This window comes from Dreissena polymorpha, chromosome 6 (genome assembly GCF_020536995.1).
Source record: "Dreissena polymorpha isolate Duluth1 chromosome 6, UMN_Dpol_1.0, whole genome shotgun sequence".
NCBI lineage: Eukaryota > Metazoa > Mollusca > Bivalvia > Myida > Dreissenidae > Dreissena > Dreissena polymorpha.
The window spans coordinates 18,612,985-18,633,041 of record NC_068360.1 but is presented as its reverse complement, the minus strand read 5'-3'; the positions used below and the strand labels follow the sequence as shown (position 1 = coordinate 18,633,041).

General features: G+C 33.8%; 3 protein-coding genes across 4 annotated transcripts in view; 2 read left to right on the top strand and 1 right to left on the bottom strand.

Annotated features, from left to right (window-relative positions):
- LOC127834914 (polyubiquitin-C-like) overlaps nt 1-20,057 on the top strand; it is a 345,452-nt gene that overhangs the window by 36,767 nt on the left and 288,628 nt on the right. The gene's annotated exons all lie outside the window — the stretch shown is intronic.
- LOC127834884 (zinc finger protein 345-like) overlaps nt 7,823-20,057 on the top strand; it is a 54,368-nt gene continuing 42,133 nt past the window's right edge. Inside the window, exon 1 of the mRNA XM_052360995.1 lies at nt 7,823-7,932. The gene's annotated coding sequence lies outside the window, so the exon portion shown is untranslated. The remainder of the gene's footprint in view (nt 7,933-20,057) is intronic.
- Nucleotides 14,450-17,625, bottom strand: LOC127834883 (zinc finger protein 862-like). Of its 2 annotated transcripts, XM_052360994.1 has the most exons (3): nt 17,463-17,623; nt 16,737-16,869; nt 14,450-16,107 (listed from the first exon to the last, which is right to left on the bottom strand). In XM_052360994.1, the coding sequence occupies exons 2-3, from the start codon at nt 16,793-16,795 to the stop codon at nt 14,634-14,636; spliced, it is 1,533 nt and encodes a 510-aa protein (XP_052216954.1). In that variant the 5' UTR covers nt 16,796-16,869; nt 17,463-17,623; the 3' UTR covers nt 14,450-14,633. The 2 variants fall into 2 exon arrangements, with proteins under 2 accessions (XP_052216954.1, XP_052216953.1); XM_052360993.1 differs by having other exon boundaries at nt 16,737-17,625.

The following is a 20,057-nucleotide window of genomic DNA, read 5'->3' as shown; positions in this document are numbered from 1 at the left end:
TCTATTGACGATAAGGAATTTGGGGAAAGGAAGGGTATTGAAAAGAATATGTCCCAAAAAGCTTTGGGGGAATTTATTATAAAAATGATAAAATAAAATTAATCCCATCCATGAAAACCTTTATTGTTGAGGAAATACATGGCTCCAAACGTTTGGTGACAATCATGCCAAAAGAAACATGAAGTTGTCCGTCAACTGGACTTTGTTATCACCTACTAGCGGTTAAAATGACTCTACATATTGACGGAATTTGTGATAAACGGACGGTTAAAAATCTCACGCTTCTTCGAAGAAATAGCAAACCGCGTGTTGCCAAAAGAACGGGACAAAAGAAACCGAAAAAAGCCGACTTCGAAATTAACCCAGCACCCGGTTCAATACTCATGACACCAACTGGAAAATCATGCGACACATCGCTGAAACAAAAGCTCGCCAATTTAATAGCATCAACCCCAAAAACACCAATGTCTAAAAAAAGAAGCCGGAACACCAACAATTCATTCACTTCTTGTAAACAAATAAAGTTTGACAACAATTTAAGTTCAATTGCAGAAGACGTTCTCGAAGAAGAAAATCATTTAAATATAAGCAGCGATGATTCATTTACCAGTGAACAGACGTGTTTTAATCAAATGACCATTGATGACGCAGATGACGATACTGTAGAAATTGCAAATATATCTGCAATAGATTGAGAGCTAGTTAAAAATCCATCTGGGTGGCTGAACGACCCAATAATTAACAAATCTCAGCAAATACTAAAAGAACAATTCACGCTTGACAGTGGGATGCAAAACACACTTCTTGCTCCGGACTTTAATGATGATTTAGGTACCTGGGATATAAATAAACGTTTAACGAAACAAAATCCCCCGTCCGCCCAAATACATTACAACGGCAGTAATCACTGGGTATTATCGTACTAATCACAGAAAGATGGACATGTTATTGTGGTGGACAGTTTAAAATCTCCAAGAACTCTAAACAGTAGTATTTCAATTCAAATCGCTCAAATCTATCAAAATGGAGAGCGCAGTGTACAAGAACAAATACCTGACCTACAACGTCAACCTAATTACACAGATTGTGGTGTTTTTGCTATTGCAAATCTTACTGAGGTGTTAAACAACAATTATGATGTAGATTTTTCAAGTATCAGATATGATATACCAAGAATGAGAGCACATTTATTAGAATGTATTACTAAACAACATTTTACAACATTTCCAAAAATAGCAAAAATGCCAAAAATGCCGTGTAAAGTAGCAAAAAGTTGTTCTATTAAGATTTTTTGCACTTGTAAGTTGCCTGATATAGTTGGTGATATGGTGGAATGTGACAATAAAAGATGCAAATTGAATAGATGGTTTCACAAAAGATGTGTTGGGTACACAATGACAAACCAAGATGAAAAATGGTTGTGTCCATACTGCACATGGTAATTTGAGATGAACAAGCACTGAGATAAAGGTATGTGATTATGGTACAACAATTATATCTTAATGTTTAGATATATGATATCTATTTAGATATAATGTAATGATATTCACCAGTACAGTTACTTTTGAAGTGTCATTCCCATTATAACAAATTAATCTATTTCGTACAATAAAATGAAATTTATGCCTTCGACATCCAGCCCCGGAAGGAGGGGGGGGGGTAACTTCCTGTATACGGGTATAAAGGGATGTGCCGAAAATACGGGGTGAGTTTTTCGACTAAAATTACTGATATGGGTATGGTTTTGAGAATCTAAGTATAGATATGTGTATTGAAATCAGAACTTTGCTTGTATTTAAATGCATATATATTTACAAATAGACAGATAATTCAATAAGTATACTGTACAAATCTACATTGATTGCATTGGACTCAGAATAAACAACGAAAAAAAGTCTAAAGGTATATTTACAATGATATGCACAACCATTTTTGTACTTCCATCACTTTTTCGAAATTTAATTTAAACCACACCATTATTGATAACGTTTGTTTCGAACTTGTAATTAAAATCCAGAGAGTCAAACAAAATGCACATCCACATTATGCTCTCTTTCAATTTATCTAAATGTTTTTTTAAACCACATACACATGTATGCTCTTTTTTATTCTTATCGAAGTTTACAATAATGCATGACAAACAAACAATCCTAAATACGTTTTGCATTTGATGATGCTTTGAATAAATAATTTATTGTTAAAAACAAACCACGTTTATATGTCGTCGCTAATTCTATCGAAAATGCGTTTAAACTATGTGTCGTATTCTGAGAAAACTGGGCAAAATGCATGTGCGTATAGTGTCGTCCCAGATTAGCATGTGCAGTTCGCACAGGCTTATGAGGGACGACACTTTCCGCCTTAATTGTATTTTTGCTAAGAAGAGACTTCATGTAAACGAAAAATGTCATAACAGCGAAAAGCGTCGACCCTGTTTAGCCTGTGTGGACTGTATGTTAAATATTTTGAGGTTAAACTAGTTTTTTTTCGTCACTATAATGACCACACACGATATACGTCACAAATCTCCTAATTTAAAATTAAAGCGCAGAAGGCAATGCAAAACTAATAAAACGTTATCTTATGAAAAGGAATGAATATGTTTCGATTAAAGATTTATAAATTTAAAGAATTTGTTTTTATGTAAGTCAATTTTGTTTTGCTATGAGCGGGGATGTCCGAATAATTGTAAACTTTTGCTGAGCAAGTCATTCATGCTATTATACAGAATTGCAGTTTACCTACATATTTTTCAAAAGGTCAGATAGCTTAATTGGTAGAGCAACCCAGGCCGGTATCATTAGATGGCTCATGGGTGGGTTCGGGTTCGAATCCCGATCTGAACTTCGTAGGTAAACTTGTGGTTGCAAGGCTGGAAACTGATAGTGTGACAATTTGTTTTGGGCGGGGTTTTGGGCTAACCGTTCAGTTCATCAGTTCGTCAGGTCACATGAAACCGTTTAATATGGCCTGTTTGTTGTTTAATTGCTGAGTAACATATTTGACACAAATCGTGCAGTCCCGCTTTAACTCCTTATTTATGTTGGCTATATTGCACTTTACCGGTACGGTGCCATCATGGATTCCGAAATTTGCGAAACTTAACACTAATTATAAGGGCTTGGGTTATAGTGCGTGCCGGTAAAGTGCAATTGCCCCGGACTGTTTAGTAGCTCTTATCCGAAGTTGGTATTCGAACCATATATACTTCAGATGTGCGCCGACATAAGGTGATTTTATCTACATGTATTTTACAAACAGCATCTTTTGTGGGCTTTAAAAAAATGAAGTCATTTAGTTACAAGGACTGTTCTGTTGCTCTTATCTGCAGTTGGTTTTCAATCCATATATGTTTCTTCCAGATTTGTGCAAAATAAGGGTTTATCTGAACTACACAGTCGGCAAATTATCACCATTTTACAAACGGAAGCTTTTGTGGGCTTTTCAAACATGACCTCGTGTGACCTTTTGAACTGACAATATACCGTTCTAAATCATAAAACAATTTCAATGAAATGTACATGTAATTCATTCGAAAAGTTTTTCTAAGCAAGTTAATCATGCTATTCAACAGAATTGCAGTTTACCCATATATTTGTCAAAAGGTCAGAATAGCTTAATTGGTAGAGCAATCCAGGCCGGAATCATATCTTATTTAGATGGCTAATGGGTGGTTTCGGGTTCGAATCCCGATCTGAACTTAGTAGGTAAATTGTGGTTGCAAGGCTGGCAACGGAAAGTATGACAATTTGTTTTGGGCGGGGTTTTGGGCTAACAGTTCAGTTCATTAGGTCACATGACACCCTTTAATATGGCCCGTTTGTTGTTGAATTGCTGATTAAAGTAATAATTGAATGTTCATTTCCTTATTTTTTATAACAGTCTTTACGAACTCCAGGTTCTTCTGCTAGGAAGTGCCTTTAATGATTTAATTCAAATATTATCTGTATATAAGTTGTGTGTTAGTTTCTTCACGGTGCGTATATTGTATATTGTCATCTAGAGTCCTTGGTTTCTTCTATTACAGATTAATTGAGCTCGCTTTGATGCATCGCCTTATTTCATATTATGCTTTCTCACATTTTTTTTTACATATTTAGAAACAGTGGAAGAAAACCATAACAACGGTACCAAAAATGTATGGTCGGTTAGAAAAAGGATGCTTTTATAGCTCCTTTTAGCTTTTCCGTGTTTTCCTCAAGACATTGTTTTGTGTACAAAAACAAAACGGTATTTTTCGGTCAACCTTGACCGCGATTTACAGGTTGGCACTGACCCTGCCATAAAATATTTTTACATGGTTAGAAACTGTGGAGGTTCTTCTTTGCAACGGTACCATTATAATTAATATTGAATTAATAATAATGTTTTTATAACCCCTTTTTCCTTTTCAGGGTTTTCCTTACGGCATTTGCGTGTGTAAAAAAACCGTTAAAACAGGCCGACTTTGTCCGCGATTTACAGGCCGACTCTGACCCTGCCATAAACTATTTTATATATTATTAGAAACTGTAGAGGATCTTCTTTACAACGGTACCATTATAATTAATATCGGACGAATAATAATGCATTTATAACCATTTATATCGGTTCCGGGTTTTCTTTACGGCATTTGCGTGTGTAAAAAAAACGTTAAAACAGGCCGACTTTGTCCGCGATTTACAGGCCGACTACGACCCTGTCATAAAATATTTTGACATGGTTAGAAACTGTAGAGGATCTTCTTCAAAACGGTACTATTATAATTAATATCGGACGAATAATAATGCATTTATAACCATTTATATCGGTTCCTGGTTTTCTTTACGGCATTTGCGTGTGTAAAAAAAACGTTAAAACAGGCCGACTTTGTCCGCGATTTACAGGCCGACTACGACCCTGCCATAAAATATTTTGACATGGTCAGAAACTGTAGAGGATCTTCTTTACAACGGTACCATTATAATTAATATCGGACGAATAATAATGCATTTATAACCATTTATATCGGTTCCGGGTTTCACCTAAAAGATTTCCGGGTTTTCCGGATATTTCCGGGTCTTATACCTGCCCTTTGGGCCCCCTTTCTGGACCTAAACCATACAAACAGTTTTATCTATGTGATACGGTAAGCAGTTATAAACATGCCTGTAAAAGCATTTCCTGTAAATAAGCATTGGTATCTCTCTTAATTATATCAGCAGTTTTTAGAACTTTAAATTTATTTGTTATCATTTAACCTATCCGGGTCGTTTCACCCTAATTCTTGTTCGCCCCTGAGTCGTTTCGCCCTAATACCCGTTCGCACTGGGTCGTTTTGCCCTTATTCCTGGGTCGTTTCGCCCTAGTTTTTATACGTATAGTGAATTTTAAGGATTTATCTTTAGCTTGTCACAAGCTGAATTCCTTTTTCCTCTTGCCTTTAAACGGGTGACGGTTCTTTCAGCACGAAGCATTTTCGGCCCCTCTTCATAGCTATGAGATATTGTTTAATACAGTATTATATTATTATATAATATCATATTATTTTTTATTTTTATAGCTTATTAAAATTGTAGAAATCATAATACTTGCTTGATTGGCTAAAATAATTAGAATCTATTTCCCTGTTTACAGTATGTGTATACAGTATTCATTAAAATATCAGGGCCCTCTCTACACTTTGGGGGGATTGGGGCCGGGGCTCTTAGAGGGGTGAATTTCGCGTCGTTTTGGGCGAAAAGGGGAATTTTAGATCTTTTCACCAACCATTCAGCACCTAAAATTGCTATATTTTAAATGTGATTTAGATAAATATACATTTAATCAAAGATTAGTAGCACCATACCAGCTGGCAACATAGGTATACAATTTAAAAAAAAATTAAAAAATATTATTCTTATTTTTTGGAGGGGGGGGGATTTTAAGCTGAAAAAGGGGAAAAAAGTATACTTTTTTCATGGGGAAGCCGCCAATATTCCGCGGTAAAAACAGCCAAACGAGGGCCCTGAATATTGAAAGGGAAAATAATGATCTTCAGCTTATTCTCCTTTTTTCTCACTTAAAAAAAATGTCTCTTACTTTAAAGAATATGAAACCATTTAAAAACAATATGGACAGCAACGATAACATGCAGACAGATAACGCAGACACGAAAAACAGTACAGCCAAGATGGATCAATCATATTTCTCGATCCGCGGTGTCAAGGCGCAACAAGTCGATGCCTAGTCAGCCCTTGAAGCCGCGTCAGTATGAGGCGGCACGTCGCATTTCGCCGCGATTCTTCGCATATGTCCGCCTAGGCAAGCCACAATCTGCGATATGACGCAAAGTCAATTCGCATCATAAAATAAAAATATGTTAAAAGTGATTAGTAAGTCAATAGATTTTAAAAGAACAATTATAATAATATTTAAAATCATAATTAATTTAATGTAGCTATTACGTCATACTTACTATTTTTCCTGTCGCCACTCATTACCCGATAATCCCGTATATTCCAGTTTTAAACCAAATTCTAGTAGATATTTACGATAAAAGTTCTCATGAATTTTAAGAAATACAAACATTCGCCAATTTTCTTAAGTGTCAAATAAATTTAAGCATTTGTTTCTATTTTAAGATGTGATGAAATAACATCCAATAGCTGCGTTTTTTTTCCACTGAACACGCGTAAATCGCCTGATGTGATGCTCATGTTTTTATACAACACAAAATACACCCACACTTTCCATGCGACGTTCTACATGTCTGCATAATTTTCACGTGCTTTTTATTTGCTCACCTAGGCACAACGTGCTCATGCCTCATGGTGAGCTTTTGTGGTCGCCTTTTGTCCGTTGTCTTTTGTGCGTTGTCCATTGTGCGACGTCAACATTTGCCTTGTTAACTCTCTAGAGGCCACATTTATTGTCCAATCTTCATGGAATTTGGTCAGAAGATTGGTCTCAATGATATCTTGGATGAGTTCGAAAATGGTCACGTTTGCTTGAAAAACATGGCTGCCAAGGGGCGGGGCATTTTTCCTTATATGGCTATAGTAAAACCTTGTTAACACTCTAGAGGTCACATTTATTTTCCGATTATCATGAAACTTGGTCAGAAGATTCGTCCCATTGATATCTTGAATGAGTTCGAAAATGGTTTTGGTTGCTTTAAAAACATGACCACCAGAGGCGGGGCATTTTTCCTTATATGGCTATATATGGTTATAGTAAAACCTTGGCAACACTCTAGAGGCCTCATTTATTGTCCAATCTTCATGAAATTTGGTCAGAATCGGGGCTCAAAATTTAACCTAAAAACCAACTTGCCCTGCTGGGCAAGTTCTTAGAAAATCTACTTGCCCTGAACGTAAAGCCACTTGCCCAAACATGAAATATCACATTAACTGTAAATCTCATATTCTTTAATAAAGAAAAAAATGATACACCACAAAACCTTTTTTTATTTGTGAACATTTAACAAAATAATTACAGCAATTAAAGTCGAATTAAAGTCTAAATTAAATGCTCTTTGTTCTTTTTGCACTTACCTGGGCAGACAACTAGATTATAAAATAACTTGCCCGGACCCAACTTTTACTTGCCAGGGGCCATAGGACGACTGTTAATGTTGAGCCCTGCAGAAAATTGGTCACAATCATATCTTGGATGAGTTCGAAAATAATTATGATTGCTTGTAAAAAAATGCTTCCAAATGGCGGTGCATTTTTCTATATATGGCTATAGTAAATTCTTGTTAACACTCTAAAGGCCGCATTTATTGTCCAATCTTCATATTGTAGCGAAAACGCTGCCAGTCACTAACTGTTTTCTTGGTGGCTTGTAACCCCAAATCCGGAATGGATTGTCGTAAACCATTGTCGTAAATCCATTACATAAGTTAAAACTGACATAGAATTCGGACGAAATAGAGATTTTTCTTGCAAATAAAACATACTTTAGATGGACCTAGGGGCAAAGAATCTAGTCGTAAGTGTTAATTATTCATATTTTATTATCATCATACCATTCGTTACAGTTGTTATTCTGTGTTAGGTGATAAATCATGCCAAGTAGTTACTGACTGGGGAGCCAGACAACTCGCCCCAAAGCCAACTCGCCCCAGGACAAGTCGCCCCGAAAATCTGGACAAGTCGCCCCAAGTATGTTGGACAACTCGCCCCAATCGAAAGACAACTCGCCCCAATTTTGTTTCTTATATATAGTATTATAGAAATTGTGTTCATATAAAATTTGTTAAGTGTAATGTATTAATATTCGTGATTATTGTTTTTAGGAAATGTAGTTGTATGATGTTTTTTTTCATTTCATATTGTAAAACTTTGTAATTCAATAATTGTTTACATACCGGATTGCTTTTAGTAATAAATTGTTATTAGCTTTTTTATGATTGTGTTTATTAAAATAAGCCCCATTTAGTTCGTCTTGTTTTGAAAACGTGTGAAATGTTAAACGTTTATTATGACGGCATGCTTTCATTTTCTGTTCAAAGATTGTTTAATGAGACATTTTGTATGATAGTTTGGTTTAATTAAAGAATAATGGAATGTCTTTGTGTTAGTTATGTTTTGAAAACGTGTGAATTGACGAAAATTAATTAAGCCGGCATGCTTTCATTGTCTGGTCAAAGATTTATTAATAAGACAAACGGTATGACAGTTTGGCGTGATTAAAGAATAAATAAGGTAACACGCTTAACCAGACAACAATGCTGTTTGCAAAGTAATTATAAGGGCTGACTATATATAAAGAGGGTATCTGAATGAGCCCAAAGTATGTGTTTTGTTTGTGTCGGACAATACTATTTGTGACTTGGAATACGATTGCTATATAGTTGTGTGGGTTTCAGTGCATCTGCCATGTGTTCAAACATATATGTGCTTATTTGATGTCGGATACAATAATTTTCTAGTGTTAGTTAGTTTTGTGTTTCTGCAATGGCAGAAGTGGCAAATTGTATACATTGTGGAAAGACAGTTGGGCAGAGGCAACGTGCTGTTTCTTGCGATGCCTGCGAGCGATGGCAACACATAGGCTGTGATTCTGGTAAGTAAACTTATAATATAATTATTTGTTGTGTCTTACATTTTTTAGGTCAGGCAGCTTTTGTTTCCCCATAAATAATGAATCTAAATTGTTGGATACTTGCATATTATCGGGTAATCAACCAATGTCCGTTAATCCGGTGACACATAACAGATGTGTTTTACGACCTGATAACGATCATAAAACCTTTCAGATAAATGTCAGAAGTCACTGGACCGTTATCTTTGCGTTATTTGGGTGATGTATACCGCTTTAAACTATTGCTCATGGTGTAATATTGAATGTGTTTACAGTTTTTTTTTACTTGTCAGTGCAAATATATTTTAAACGTTTGTATAAATCCTTAGTATTGAACATTACTATCTACTGAAATGATTGAATATAATGATAAAATGTGCATTTTATATTTATGATAAGAATTTACATTAACCTTTTATTTAATATCCTTCATGTATATACATAAGTCGCATATTTTGAAAATAATTACTTTGTCAAAAAAGGCGTGAAAACTCGACACTAAATAAAGAAATATCGTATTGTTTGTTAAGTGTATGTGCCTGACATATTTTCAAAATAGCATTTTGTTGTGGTAATTCTGATGCTATTGGTTATTGAGATATCGCTGTTGACAAAAAGCCGTTCAGTTTGACATGTAAGGTTCGTTTGTCGGGATATGCTAAACTTTAAATTGAAACAGAACCAACATATTATCAAATAAGACGAATACTACCACCAATAATGTTTATTAATATTTTTTTTCATAATTGATTGAGTTATTGAAAATATCGTACTCTATGTTGGCCTCTTCTTATTGAAAATGCGTGTATACTGCCAGTGTCATGCGAATATGGATCTTATTTCTTAATATCGCCTCTAATTAAACTTTCTCTATTTAAAGAACATATTACTGCGAACTTAATAGTACCCCATTATAATACCATTCTAGCTACAGCTACCGTAGATCATATTTCAGTAAATAAGCTTACTTTGGAATTATAAAATTTCGTATGCTGTGATTAGAAGATATAGAAATTTATTAACTGTACTGTGATATCCACATAAAATAATGACTTTACCTGTATTGCTAGGAATTTTACGCGTTTATAAAAGCACAGAATACCTAGTGTATAACATTATTTATCGAGCGGACAGATGCATTAATCTGCGCTGGACCGCGCGTTGGGTATTTACTGTTTAGTAACATCTTAATACCATCATTTTTAAACTGATAACGGAATAATAAAAAAAATCGTTAAGACAGACAGACACACAATTTGATTGTCGAATACAATCAGTACATAGCCATATACACATTATACATATTTCAATTAAAAAGCATGTCAAGGAAATGTGATTCATAGAATTTAGTTTACTTACGGAAAATGTTCTTAACATATTCGATGCGAGTTTAATATATGAGATCTAACTTTTAATAAACAATTATATATTAAGTTAATTATTATTACTACTGATAAATAACATTTAAGCTTTCCTATAAAAAGAACATTTAACATTTAAGGATTCTTATTTAAAGATACTGTGTACGTGCTTGAATTAAATCTTTTTCTGTATTAAAATGTTCTAATAAAGTATAAATTTCAGATTTGGCACGAATCTTTGTATATTGATAGATCTTCTATTAACCCCGGTAGTGTTTATTACCAATTATTGTCAATTAGTGTAAATTATAACATCAATCAATATGTGTCATAAATAGGGCGTACCCGAGATACAAACATGAGCCGATGTTGTCTACAACAATAACGATTGCCACACTTTACCTTTAATTGAGAATTACAGACGTGTTAATCAATAAGTGTTTTCTATCAATTACTGTAGATAACATCAAACAGTAGGTGTCATACATATGGTGTACCCGAGATGTAAACATACAAGTCAGAAACGCGAGTCTTACACCCATATTGGCATTTTAAAATATACTTTTGACTGCTTAACTCTAATAATATGTATAACATATAAATAAAAATGTGTCATTTAAAGATACGTTTACACATGTGTATAATTGTTATAAAATATTCATCCTATATTGTCGTTGAATGTTCATACTATGAATTTGTTATTAAATCATAGGTATATCCCTGGCAGAATACAAAGCAGCAACAAGAGGCGAAAGAGAAATTCACTTTCTATGTGCAGAATGTTGCAGAAGCATTCCCACTATTCATAGTGTGCCTGAGGACGAAAGGGTATCACATGTTGACCCAGATTTAACACAGGTATTCGCTCATAACAAATGCTTTCCGTTTTCTGAATTTCAGTTATTTTTGTTGATATTGTATCACAAAGATTACTCAATCTTTCTGTTTATGTTGTTTGAACACATAAATGTTTCTCCTTTAGTTAGTAGAACCTGATAGTGCTGACGCGACATTTCTGAATGGGGACGTTTATTCTCATATGGCCGCTCCGGTTGCAGAATCAACAGTAATCCATCACGTAAGTATATTATATAATAGTCCCTTCCGCGAATTAGTTTGATTATAATTGTGCGGTTCTGACGATATTAAACAGCTGATATTAGAATATAATTTTATTACATACGCATTACTTACAAAATTACTTTCCGTTTTAATAGGAGCATGGCTCATTACAACCTGTGTTTGTAATGATTTTAAAGTATTAAAGATGTTGGAAATGTTTGATAATATTTTGTGATAGTTTGTGTTTATTATTACGGATGTTTGAAATGTTTGATATTATTCATCAAGGCTCATTACAAACTGTTTTAAAATTATTTTTAAAATGAGTTAATAAATGGAAATGTTTGATAATTTTTTGAATTGTCTTTTCATTCATAAATCTGTGTTATTTATTTCATTTAATATGCTAAAATTGATGCTTTGTATGTTTTCAATTAAAACAAATGTTAGTATCGTGAGTCTGTAATTGTTATAAATTATGAATAAAATTATGAATATAACACATTTCTATTTTTATTTTTTTCCCCATGTATTATTCGTTTTGTGTATTCAGCATTCCTTTTGAAGTCAAAAATGTTATTTAATACATTTTTTTCACAAAGAGTATTATATATATGACAAAATATTTCGTTGCACGCTGTCATTTAATTTGGGGCGAGTTGTCTTTTATTTGGGGCGAGTTGTCTTTCGATTGGGGCGAGTTGTCCAATATATTTGGGGCGACTTGTCCAGATTTTCGGGGCGACTTGTCTGACTGACTGCTCGTCTGTTTATAAATTAGCATGAACCAATTTTTTTTAAACATAAATAATTGATGTCAAATGCCTGCAGGAATAAAATTTAAGGTATTAGAAAGCATTTTCTTTTTGTTTTAATGGATTACTTTGAAAATTCTATTTTTGATGTATTTTTAGCAACAAGGGGTAATGAACTTTAAAATAATGTTATTGAATTTCTAACCAAAAACTGGTTCCATGGCAATACATACTGGATGAAATGCACTCTTTTCTTTAAAACAATCCGAATTCTAATGCTTTTTCTTGATACAATATCTCCTATACTAACTAGAAATACCACTTTTGATCAGAAAATTAATACAAAAAGGTGTTTTAGTTGTTTTTAATTTCAATAAGCATACATGTACTGTTTACGTTCTGTTCATATCTTCCTAACAATCTGTTCTGTCATCATTTTTATAGGACAATATTTAATTTATTGTGTTTTATAATTTTGAAATGAAAACATTTATATTGTTTAAGACTAATAAAAAAAACATACTATTTAAAAGTGATTTTTGTAGAAATTATTTGCATTTTATTTTACATGTGTAGCAAGTTTATGTAAATCTTTACCTATGTATTTTTTTCAAACTATATATATATACAATTAACATTTTTGTACCAAAAATGTGTTATAAGATAAAAGTTTCTCAATAAAAGTAACTAAAAATATATAATAACTCAAGTTTAAACATATGTGTGTCATAATTTCAAAAATAAGTGGGTGGCTGAAGCTAAAGTATCCTACCGTAACCCGAATTCGACGACACCTAAATTCGACGATGTTCTATTTTTATCGGTTTAAATTTAAATGGATGATTATTGTCTTGGAATCATTTCAAAGAATAACAGCCGAGTTAAAAATTATTATTTTTAGCTGTATAAGTTTTTTTATTATTTGCTAAATATTGCTTTATGTATCCGTTATATCGTCGAATTTGGGTCACACCGGGATAACTGATAAAACAATCATAAGAAGGATAAACTGAAGTTTGATTTTTCAATGGTTTATGTGCTAAATTTGAGATGTCTTTTCTAGCAGTTATATAAAGTGTTCCTGACCAAAATCAATGTTATATTACTTTCAAATCATTTATGTATTGGTATACAACAAGAAAGTGGTAGAATATTTGCGGAAAACTTAAGAATTTTTGACGAAAACTTGTCTGCTGAAATTTACCGAGACGTTCCGGAAATGACCGATCGTCGGTGTCCGAAAATAATACATGTCGTGGTTTCTGAAAAACGAAATAGATGTACCCAAAGATTTTGGTGTTATTGACTATTACTGGTTGATAAATGTATGATTTTGCTTCTCATTTGAAAAAGTGATGCTTTCAAGGCTGAAAAACTTGAAATATGAAAACTATTCGGTCGTTTGGCCTTTGTTTGTCAATACATCTGTACGATCGGTAATTTCCGTAACCACTCGTAAAATTGTAGCAGACACAAGTTTTAATCACAATACTTATGTTTTCCACTTATTTTCGACCACTTTCTTGTTCAATAATAATACATAAATGATTTCAAAGCAATATTTTACTGATTTCAGCAAGTAACACCATCTATAACCGCGAAAAAAAACATTCCGAACTTTTTGGTTTACGATTTTTATTTTCTAAATAGCTTGCATAGAGCATGGCATTGAATGTTATGCATGATAAATGTCTCTACTTTCTTGATTGGATGATTTCAGACTGTTTAATCCAATCAGAAAAGAGCTTTAAAACGTAATTTAGACCCATGTTAAGCGAGATAATAAAGAACCACTTTTTGGTTACTGCCGATTTGTGACATCACGACTTGCCGCCCTTGTTGGTTCATGCACGGATTCTAGATTACACGGATAAGAAACGGGACCGTTACGCCAAATATCTTGTTGTGTCTAAGTCACGTGACCGTGTCGTAACTATCGATCTTTTATCGAAGCGCCGAGGTTATAAATTTGATGTACCCCAGCGCTTTAGATAACTTTTGGGGTATATAGGGTAATTAACCCCCTGTTTTTGACAACAATAGGGTTTTTGTAAATTCAATAGAGTTTTAGCAAAAATTGTCACCCCCTACTTTTGAGCTTAATTGGGTTTTTCACCCCCGGTTTTTTAACTCAATTGGGTAATTGAAGGAATGACATATATAATATAATTAAAATCAACTAAGGTTACTACATTATTTATTCAAATGGAATTAAAAAAAGGTACATGTACATAACAACAAACACACTTAAATTGTACACTTCAAGATCTGCCTGATCATATATGCGAAAAATAAATCAACATTTGTAGCAACTGTCTTGTTTTTTTTTCAATATAACATTTAGCTCATATCTGTCAGCTTTACCTAGTTCTTAACAAAATTATGCAACTCTTATAGGATGCAAACTCCAGAGTAAATTTAAGCCATGTCAGCAAGTTTTTTGTTTCTTAGCTCTTGGCTTGTATGCACTCTGCAGTCTAGGCTTCCTTCTCCTTTTTTGCCTAAGCCAGTAAATGACAGCTGGTGAGGGATCATATTTTGATATGTCTGGCCCCAGCATACAAATTGTCATGAGAGTGTTTAATGCTTCATTTCCTAGGGAAGCTCTTTGTTTGCATTTGAGTCTGTTCTGTGTGCTAAATGTTCTTTCGCACTCAACACTGGTAGGTTGCAGGCAGAGGGCTATTGCTGCCAGCTTGGCTATATTGGGTATAATGTCATTGTGCAGTAGTATTACCCTCTTACAAAGTTTATTAGTGGGCATATCAGCATAAGCTCCCTTCACCATACCCTGAAATCTCGGCCATTCCTCCTGGACCTTGGCTGGGTCTACTAGAGGCTGAACTACTCTCACTGTTTCTTGTAGTCCCTCAATGAGGTTGCCGTCAATCACTTTCACAGTTTTCTCGTAGCCATAGAAGGTGGACAAAGACTCGAGTGCTTCATTACATTCCTCCTGTGTGGAAATGTTTATCTGCTGGGGTTCAAACAAAGTACAAAAGTCATTATAGTGATCACTGTCTGTTTTCCTAAACCTGTCACTGATGTTCTTTTTCATCCTTTTGATGTAGTCTTTCCTCACGGTAGCAAATTCACTTCCCATGTTATCATGGTACTTCAGCTTTTCTCCAGAAAAGAAAGCTCCATCATCTGTTATCTCTATATCAGTCTTCATTGATGTCAAACACTTTCCATCTGTGGCTTCCATAGAAGACAATTTGGACACAGTTGCATCCATCACTGGTTTGATTTCACTGAATAGAAGATTTTTCTTCTGTAACTCACAGCTTAGTACTGCTAGCTCATTATGAACATCCAATATGAAGGCAATTGCTAGGGCAACCTTGTATGAGCTGAAATACTTCAGGAGTCCCTTGGCCACAGAATTCTTCTCTGCAGCGAATTTTGACAATGTTGCCAAAACAGACCCAAACGACTCGAACACAGCTGAAACTGCATTTTTCAAACCCAACCAGCGAATAGAATAAGGCTCTTTGATCTTTATCTCAGGTTCTTCGAGTATTTCCTGAATCTTCTTAAGTGCCAATGTTCTGTTACTTGATCCACTTATAAACGAGTACAAAGAACTGAATTTCTCTCTGAATTTTATCATAAAGTCATTTTTCTTGATAGAATCTGTACATGCCAGGTTTAGCCTATGAGCCATACAATGTGTCTGGATACAGAATGGAGAGTACTTGCTGACCAATTGCTGTCCTACTCCCTTATGTTTACCTAGCATAACAGCAGCCCCATCCGTGGCTAATGATGTACAGTTTGCAAGGTCTATACCATGCCTTTCAAATTCATGTGCTACACAGTTCATGATAGTGTGTGCAGTACCATCTTCTAGATGAACATTAACCAGCATATTTGTGACGGGTTCTCCTGCCTTGATATATCTGAAAAATAAGATCAATACACTATTATACTTTTAATTGAATAAAATTATTTAACAAAACTTTTATTTAAAAAAAATAATCAAACTACATACCCAACCCTAAAATTGTTGGTCATATCAGCTGGGTCAGATGTAATATGACCAGCAATTTTAGGGGTGGGTGTGTAGTTTGATATTTTGTTAATAATATTTTTCTCGAGGGGGGGGGCATCACAAAGTGTACTGACACATTTGAGTTTCAGTGACGCCCGTGTTGTGAAATATTTAAAAAAAAAATAAGGATATTCTAGATCATGTAGATAATGTTTATGATGTTTTGTTTAAAAATATATTTTTATCCATGATAATATTTATTCTATTTAATATTTAATTATACAATAATTGTTTTAAAATATATTTTTATCTGAGATAATATTTAATTTATTTTATGTTCATAAAAATAACTTACTTATTCACTTTTATTGTTTATTTTTATCATAATCCTGTGATGTAACAAAAAAAAAATAGAATTAGCTTCTATGTGAAAATATTGTTTTAATTGCTACAACTGATTTCTCTTTTCTAATGCTTTAATTCAATAGCTGTCTGTTGGAAATTTCAAATTAATTATATAATGTTCAAAAATATTACCGAACACATATACTAAGTCTCTTGTCTACAGTCAGATCTGTACTTTCATCCAACATCATGGCGAAAACAGGAGATGACTTTATATCATTCACAAGTCCCTCACGTAGTACATGCTCAATAGAAGTCTGGATTTCTGAAACCGTGTCGGGGCTCAAATTAGTGTATTTGATGTTAAGTCCATTTTTGGTTTGTAAATCCAGAAGGGAGTTTATGGTGCTTGAGGGTATCTCCATTTTTGCAGCATAATAAACCGTATTGAACAATTTTTTGTCAACATCATCAACAAGTTCACAGACATCACTGACATCAGCAATTACTTCTTGGCTGCTTATTGTCTGTAATTGTTTATCTTGCTCACAAGCAATAACCGCATTGTTGTGTTCTGCACTAGCAGTGTGCCTCGTAATACCGGAGTACTGAAAGTTTGGAGAACCTTCGTCTGCCCATACAGTTATTAGTTTTAATTTACTTTTCATGTCTGTGCATACTTTACATTTCATTACTCCACTTTCTATCACCAGCCACGGGTGTTTGTTTCGCCACTCTAACAAAGTTTTTTCGCTAACACTCCCCATATCGTGTTTTTTATGTTTAACAACCTCGTTTATAATCTCCGATAATATCGGGCAAACAACATTCTCTGGAGAAATTATAACATCGTCTAACAGATCATTCAGCAAGGTCGCACAAAAGCTATAGTTTTCCCGAATATTCTGGGGCAAATACCTGTGTAAAGTATTAGTTTGTGTCGGGACTCGTTTTTTTCGTCCACGAGTGGCCATTTTGATTATTTCAGAAAACGAAAGTAGAAATCTGACGGGTCTACGAATAATCACAATAATACCCCAAAGATAGATAACTGCTGGAAAGACTGCCTTCTTTTCTTCTTAGGACGGCATATAAACTATCCAGTACATTTCTGTACGGAATATAACCAGTCTTAAAAAATACGCTTGGTGTTCGTAAGAATTGCGTTTCGTGACGCAAGGTTTTTTACGGGAATTACGTTATTAAATTTGTATTTGCGTTTTTGTACGCTTTATTTTGAATTTAATTACGTTTTTGGTTATTTTAATTGCGTAATAACGCAAATACGCTTGTTATCTATAGCGCTGTAATGTACCCACTCACGTATATTGTTAAATTATAGTTTCATTTCTAGGCCGATTTTGACAAATTATATATCATTAGAAAGCTTACGTAACGTAGTTTTCAGATATATCAATATATATTAAGTTTTACTTCTGATTTCGGCAGCCCGGCGAGTTATAACTTTAACTTTTGCAAATAACATACCGTTTTGGAGTTTTAGAATCTGGATTTACAGTTGACATGTTCGTACTTTATACCGATTTGTAGCGTTTATATTTGGAGTTCAGTTTTAAAAATAACATCTTGCTTAGGAGAATAGAATTCTGTATACGATAGAAAAAAAATGTTTAAAAACGAAAGTAATTAAGGAATGAAGGCGGGAAAATGTAGCGCGCGTTCCTAAAACACTGAACTGATGCTACGGTCTTGGCGATTATGCTTTTGTTTAGATACCAGCCATTGAATTTCCTTTGCCATGATTATTATATTTTTTATGAAATATATTGAAATATTTTGTTCTAGAGACATATCCATAAAGCTAAGTATTAATGAAGCTTAATAAATTTACGATTTCAGCTCTTGATTATAACACAGAAAGGGTGTTAATTTTATGATGAAACAGCTTATACAAATGTATAGCGGACCCTCTTGATATTTTTCGGCTTTGCATACTTCAAATATAATGGGTGTTCATCGTTTGTGTTTATTATCAAAAAGGTAATTATGTTAAATTATATGAAAGGTTATTAACCATAAATTATCAATTAATTAAAATTATTTAAAGATTCTTGAAAATCACGGTCAACTGTCTATGCATGTATATTGAAATATCTTTATAAGTTAACAGAGTTATGAATATATAGAATTCTAAATTAAAACTCTGTATTATTTGTATTTTTCGGAAAGATTATTTAACCCCGTTGTGGTCAAATGAGAATGCTGTTTTTAATTATGTTGTTCCGTACACTACCATACACTCTTTATAGGACTACGAAATGACGGAGTTGTTTTACCGGTACCCGCTAAATACGTTAAATGTTAAGTATTAGATTTTTTAAATGTTTAAAATGTACATGTATAGGTATTAAGCACTTATAATTATTGTGATTTAGCTGGCTGACATCTATACAGTATTTAGTTTATGGCAATCTGTATGGGCAGATGACTATAAATGTTTTCAATACGCTACATATCTTATAAACGCAAAATTGAGTATTTGCCGTTACATTACTCCAAGAAATGACCACTAATACCACGAGAAGACATGGAGGTATCATAAAAAGTGTAATCTGACCAGACATTGCCACCTGTGGTTAGGGACCAATATACAAGTATAGGTCCCTGCTGTGGCGTATGACACCATAGTGTTATTTAGTATTGGTCGGCACAGTATCTGATCATAACGAGATAATTGGTTTGTGCTGAACACAGGGGCAATAAAACCACAGATCTATCAATAAACACGATTATTGAGATATCTTTTTTTGAACACCGCGATAAAAATGCTCAAACCATTGACTCTAGATTACACGGATAAGAAACATGGCAACATTCTCAGAATCATCACTGCTATATGTGTAATCACCTAACAATTTGTCTATAATAATTTATATATTTGAGTTGAAGACGATGTACTGTTGTTTAAGTCTGTATAAACTATCTGTCTGTCTGTCTAAATCCAAGCCGTCACCGTCCCGGTGAAAAAAATCTGATTTTCAATAGTTGGACATGATGCCCTGATGTCAAAATACGAAATGACCCGCGTAACACGGACCGTGATTTTCAAGAATCTTTAATAAATTGATAATTTAAGGTAAATAACATTTCAAATAATTATACATAATTACCTTGTTGATGATAAACAGCAAACGATGAATGTTTTTGACACCCATTTTATTCCAAGTATGCATGCAAAGCCGAATAATATCAAGAGGGTCCGCTATTTACGCTGTTTCATCATAAATTTTACACCCTTTCTGTGTTATAAACAAGAGCTGAAATCGTTAATTTATTAAGATTCATTTATAATAAGCTTTATTGATATGTTTCGTGAACAAAATACTACAATATATTCCATAAAAAATATAATAAGATGGCAAAAGAAATTCAATGGCCGGTTTTTAAACAAAAGCATAATCGCCAAGACCGTAGCATCAGTTCAGTGCGTTAGGAACGCGCGCTACATTTTCCCGCCTTCATTCCTTAATTACTTTCATTTTTAAACAAAAA